This window comes from Episyrphus balteatus, chromosome 4, assembly GCF_945859705.1.
Source record: "Episyrphus balteatus chromosome 4, idEpiBalt1.1, whole genome shotgun sequence".
In the NCBI taxonomy this organism is placed as follows: domain Eukaryota; kingdom Metazoa; phylum Arthropoda; class Insecta; order Diptera; family Syrphidae; genus Episyrphus; species Episyrphus balteatus.
The window spans coordinates 11,087,189-11,093,362 of record NC_079137.1 but is presented as its reverse complement, the minus strand read 5'-3'; the positions used below and the strand labels follow the sequence as shown (position 1 = coordinate 11,093,362).

Here is a 6,174-nt window from a genome sequence, read left to right as displayed (position 1 = left end):
AGAGGTTTTCCCTTAATTTGTTTTATAGTATTGTTTTCATTTTGACTGAACTTTGTAGAGAATTTAAATAATTTGGCCCTACTTAGTAAAACAAATAAAAAATCATTTCTAAACAACTAATTTTTGTCAATATATTTAACGACTGTTGTTGAAGCTTATTCTAATTTTTTTGTTTTGAATTCCTAATTTTTGATATAAAGTAAATAAAAATCATGAAATTTTTATTAGTTTCATAGTTAACTTTGTAGTGTTCAGTTCTCAAGCATACATAATTTAAACTCAAAATGCGTACCTTTGTGATATTGTCAATTTTTGCTATCTTAGTGGCAACCGTCTTTGGTAGTGAAGATCAAATTCAATCAGAATTATTAAGGAGAGTCCGCAGACAATTTGGAGGAGGAATAGGTCAATTGGGACAAGCTCTTGGAGCTGGATTTGAAGCTGGAGTTGAAGCAGCTGAAGAAGTTCTTGAGGAGGGTGCTTATGGTGGTCAAGGTTTCGGTAATCAAGGTTTTGGTCAAGGAGGCAGCTATGGTGTTCAACCTGGATACGGAGGTGGTTTTAACCAAGGATATGGCGGATACCAACGTTAAATCGGTTATATACAAAAAAAATACCATTGAACTGACATAATTATAAGAATAAATTTAAAAATTTTAAAATTATTGTGTTTTCATTAGCTCATCTGTTCCATCATAGCTTCGTTGTTACTTATGATAATTTAAAATGTGTGGTATTACTGGAAGCGTCTTTTTTATAGTCTAGTTATAGGTTATGTGAAATTTCATTGAATTGAAAATGACTCCCTCTAGAGACAAAAGTCATGAACTAAATTAAATTCTTTTAAAGTACAGTGACTTGTAATTACTTTAAAGCTTTGTTGAGTAAAATTTAAATGCCTGCAATATTGGTCGCTTACGATCCAAATTAGTCATAAATACTCCGTGATTCCAAACAACTTAACTGGATGTGAATTATATAATTAAGAGAATGTGATATTAAATTTAATTGACAATAAAGGCTTTCGTATTTCTTAGTTATTTGCTAAACTAGTGAACTTCCTGAAATTAAGAAGACTTGTAAAAGCTTTGAGGCCATGTATATTAGGGTGTGTCACTTTTGTATGGCCGGAAAAAAGTACTACAATTTTGCAATGTAATTAGGGTCTAAGGTTTAATAATATGTAAAAAAAATTATAATATCGTTCGTCTTTGACTCGCTCAAATCGGTTGAAGTCGTTAAGAAAAAAAAAAAAACGATTTTATATGAAAAAAATATTTTTTTTTCGCCTATTATTTCGCAGCTTCTTTACTAAGTGTTCAATTTTCCTATATATTGTGCGAGCCAAAGATATTAATCAAAATGAAAATTGTAAACGCAGGATTTAGTTTTGATAAGCAATGCAACTTTTAAAAGCTGTTACATTTAAAAATTCTATACTTTAGCATTTTGACACACCCTAATGTAGATTTTTATCAAAAATCAACTTTTTTCTTCAACTTGTACTTCAATATAAGATTAGAGGAATTTGTTGATGGCAGTAAACCAGATTAGGGGTTAGAAGTCTTTCCACTAAATTACTTCGCATTGGACACAAATAGTAGCGGAATAATTCCCAAAATGAAATTAACTGTAGTGAACGCTGGAGAGGTTTTACAGACCACCCATTCTTGAAATTATCAAATAACCTAGTTCTCCACATTGTGTTAGGGGCTCCGGTCAACGGACAATTAAGAAATTATGCATGGACGAAAAGCTTGGACACATTTTTCGTATCTGCACGCAAAATGGTAGGTAAATTAATAGACCAAGTTTAGCGGAACCACTAGTGGAGCCATAGAAGTTTGAAGGGAAGGGCCTGTCAGCAGAAAGCTGAAAAATTAAGATATCACCCGTTCTTTAAGTTGCAAGATATTTCCAGATCCTTATCGAAGTTTTAAGACGCCAATTCAGAAATGACGCCTCTGATGTGTTGGGTTTCACCAGGTCACCGCAACGAAATGCCTAAACCAAAAGCTTTGCAGTGAGCCTTACACACGGAGAAAAAAAAGGACCTTAAAAGATGCCCACCTTAAATTACACCCTCTTAAAATCCGCTTTAATTCTATTAAATTTGAGGTGAACTTCAATTCATTTTAATATGAATTTTTATCTTAAAAAAAATGACAAAAAATTGAAATTTTAAAATTATCGTCAGACTTAGTTTACTTCCAACAGAGAGATAGGCTGATTGTAAAGCACTCGTGAACTAACAGTTGTAGGATCGATTCCCAGTAGCTACCAGTTTTTTTTTTATTAAAAATAAAAATAAGATGATTTCCGCTTAATTTAAGTGGATTTCTTTAAAATTTGCACATTAAAGAAATTAAGAAGATTTTTCCGCTTAATTTAAGACGGAAGCTATCTTTGCAAAAAAAAAAAGGTTTTCTGTAAAGCCGGCTTACGGACGATGATTTTACGTGATAATGTCGTCAGAAAACAGGTTGTGTGCTTTTGTTTAAAATGAGTCAATTGAAGCGTTTACTTATATCAAACAATCATAATTTACAAGAAAAAGCTAAACAAATATACCTTTTTTATTTTCTCATTATATTAATTTTTTATTTTAAAATCTTGCAAAAAAAATTATGCAATTTAAAAGCCAAGTATTTCTTCTTAAGAATAAAACCATTTTTAAATTTTTACAATGCGCAAAAAGTATAAAAATAATTCATTGAAAACAATAATTAAAAAACATGAATTTTTATCTTCTCACGTCATAAATTCCATTTTTTTTACCTAACAACCTATTAAAAAAATTTATACCATCTGAAAGCTTATTGTCTTAGCTCAAAATATATATATCGATCAGTTCTATGAGACATCTACAAAAAGAGCTAGAATTTTTTGACCTCGATCAAATTTCATTAAAAAAAGAAAAAAAAAACATTTATTTTTATGTTTGTTCTAGGGTATGGAATCAATTTTTTTGTTTGACAACCTATAAAAAATTTTATACCATGTGAAAGCTTATTATTTCACTTTTATATGACGTATCAATCTCATTTCAAAGATGCCTACAAGAGAAGTTAGAATTTTTTAAAGTCAACCATGTCGAATTTCCAGACTGAGATTACGGTACTTCAAACACTGGTGACTGTTCGGGGGGCAACAGATCTCCACTGGTGTTTTCAGGTTTTTCGCAAGTTTCTTGATTTAACATTGTGTAGCTTGTAGTTAGTCTATCGTTATGTGTGATATACCAAATGAAAGATAATTGTATCAGGATGCTCATAAAAGTTTAATAAAATTTCTATCTGCTCTTGGTCAAAAGTTATAACCTGTTGAGTTCAAAAATTTTATTTTACCGTTATCTTAAAATTGTGTTTACGAAAATGATTGAAACTTCGCACACATATAGTCGTAGTCATGGTCTATCATTAATTCATATACTTTATTCCTGTATCTATTAAAGAAAAAAGATAAAAATAAAAAACGATGAAAATCGGTTATAAAAGGTCAAAAAACGTGTTTTCTAGAAACTGTTTTCTTCCGTTATTCAGTCAAAACTCACTAAACGATTCCAAGTTTTTGCACATGTATGCATAACGCCAAAACCTACATGTCCTATAAGTTTTGAACGCTCCAAAAAAAAGCTAAAAATCAATAATTACCCAAAAATACCCCTAAAAAACAAGGTGTTTTTTAAAAATTCATATTTCGAAATGAAGAGTGTTGGAAAAAAATCCGAATCAGACACCTAATTTTTTTTTCCTCATCTTTCACCTGGCATCTTTAAAATTGTCAAAAAAAAATGTCCTTTACCCAAAATCATCATTTTGTCATAGCCCCAACACGTGTACAACATTCAAGCAAAACGTTATAGCTTAGTTTCAAATTTTTTAGAATTTTTTCTTAAATGCAGTTATTCTTAAATTAATCTCATCTATCTATAGCAAAAAAATCAATTCTCTACGACTTCACGTTTAGATTTTAGCCCAAATTTCATCTTTCCATTTTACCCCCTTTTTACCCTACTAAATGACGGAATTTTTAAAAATCCTTCATTTGGATTAAGCTTTAGGTTATTATCTTTCAAATAAGCTGTAGAAGATTTTTGTATCTCTAATAGTTTATTTTTAATTTTTAATTGAAATTTTTTGCCGCACTGCGAAAGTGCGAGAGTGTAACGTAAGAAAATGGCGTCACTTTTTTGTAGTGGCTGCAGAAATACCTTAATTTAATGCGGAATCCGATTGTTTTTATGTGGTTAATTCCCCGTCAACTCAAAACGGTTTCAATTGAACTAATCACTGCAGAGCTTATCATACAAGACATCATGGATAACTCATCATAAGACAATTCATCACAGGGAACAATTCATCAGAAGAAACAATTTTTAAAATTACGTAAAAAACAACAAACACTAGTGTCTCTTCGCAAAAGCAGAACCTTCAAATAAATTTGTTCCAATCGAACTTTGTGATTACTTTTCTCATGATGGGCTATTTATGATGAGTTGTCCTATTATTATAAGTGATAGGTTGGGTTGATCCGTTGCAAGTCAGCACAAAAATTTAGGGATGTTAAGAGAGTTATGGTATTATAGCACTCAAGGTTCCAACATCGTTCACCAAAGTGCTACTTCCTCCCGTGAACCAGCAAAATATCAAAGTTTTATTAACTAAGAATTTTTAGGACATGAATTACTACGACTATGATTAAAATATAATAGATTCTCAAGACACTTTCAAGTTAAATAATTGAGAAATATTTTTTTCACTAATATTTATGCTATTTTTTGGTAAAACAAAAATAAATTCATTGAACTTGATTTTCTAAAAAAAGAAATCAAACTTTATAGCTCATTTGAATCTTTGACGTAATATGAAACAAATTGATCAAAAGTTTGTCGCAATATAATGACGCAAATTATAAATAAACAAACAAAAAATTATTAATATTCTTAGCAAAAAATTTTAAATATTCTAAAAAAATGCACATCTTTAACCACAAATGTTCGTCAATCTCAATTTTACGAGTATTTTTGGATACATTATCATTATTTTAAAATTTCTAGTTTTTTGATATAAATTAAATGAAAATTTAGAAATTTGTATAAGTTTCATAGTTAGCTTTGTAGTGTTCAGTTCTAAAGTAGAAATCGAAGAGAAAATGCGTTTCTTTGCTGTATTATCAATAATTGTTGTCCTGGTGGCGGTCGTTTTTGCCAAGGAAGAAAAAACTTCAAGGAGAATCCGAAGACAGCTGCTAGGAGGAGGTGGATTAGGACAAGCTTTTGGTCCTGTAGCTCAAACAGCTTCAAGAGTTGTTGGTGCAGCAGGTAGACCTCTAAGTGGTCTTCAATCTATCCTTGGTGGAGGTGCTCCTGGCAATCGTGGACAAAATAGTCCAAGGAGAGTGCGAAGACAATTGCTTGGAGGAATAATTGGTGGATTTGGACAAGTTTTGTCCGCTGCTGGTCAAACAGCTTCAAATGTTTTTGGTGGTTTGGGTGGACAAGGACAAGGTGGTCAAGGACAAGGTGGTCAAGGACAAGGAGGTCAAGGGGGTGGACAAGGAGGTCAAGGGGGTGGACAAGGAGGTCAACAACAAGGACAACAAGGAGGTCAACAACAAGGAGGTCAACAACAAGGAGGCCAAGGCCAAGGCCAAGGAGGTCAAGGACAAGGAAATCAAGGAGGTCAAGGCGGCTTAGGTGGATTAACAGGAGGTTTGTTTGGCCGTTAAAGTGATATATTACAAAAAATAGTGTTCACATGGAACTGATAAATATAGTATTCAATTGGTAAATTTTAAATGTGTGTTTTTTTTTTCATTGGACAAAAAGTAGAGGTTTAAAATTATGACAAAGCTGCAAAAATGTGATCCTGAATCGGGGGTTTACTTTCTCCCAGACCCTTTATATTTCTGTTAAAGAGCATTTTTTTCCAGTATTGTTGCTCTTTTTACTTGAAAATACGGCAAAGCCAAAGTTAGTGATATTTGTTTCATCTGTTCCGTGATATTTTCTCAACTACTTATCGTAAATTGAATTATAAGGTATTGTTGGAAGCGTTTTGCTTGTTGAAGGGTTATAAGTTATGTGAAGTTAAATAAAGTCTAATAATGCGCCCTCTAGCGGCAAAAGTTGTGAACTAAAAAAAATTATTCAAAAATATGATGTTCGCTGCA

At 31.8% G+C, this 6,174-nt stretch overlaps 2 protein-coding genes across 2 annotated transcripts; both read left to right on the top strand.

Annotated features, from left to right (window-relative positions):
* Positions 1-284: 284 nt before the first annotated feature.
* LOC129918178 (acanthoscurrin-1-like) lies at positions 285-593 on the top strand. Its single transcript, XM_055998553.1, has one exon. The coding sequence runs from the start codon at positions 285-287 to the stop codon at positions 591-593; it is 309 nt and encodes a 102-aa protein (XP_055854528.1).
* A 4,561-nt stretch (positions 594-5,154) lies between these two features.
* Positions 5,155-5,730, top strand: LOC129918177 (uncharacterized). Its single transcript, XM_055998552.1, has one exon. The coding sequence runs from the start codon at positions 5,155-5,157 to the stop codon at positions 5,728-5,730; it is 576 nt and encodes a 191-aa protein (XP_055854527.1).
* Positions 5,731-6,174: the final 444 nt, after the last annotated feature.

Coding starts and splice junctions, on each gene's coding strand:
- LOC129918177 (XM_055998552.1), top strand. CDS start 5,155: ATGCGTTTCTTTGCTGTATTATCAATAATTGTTGTCCTGGTGGCGGTC.
- LOC129918178 (XM_055998553.1), top strand. CDS start 285: ATGCGTACCTTTGTGATATTGTCAATTTTTGCTATCTTAGTGGCAACC.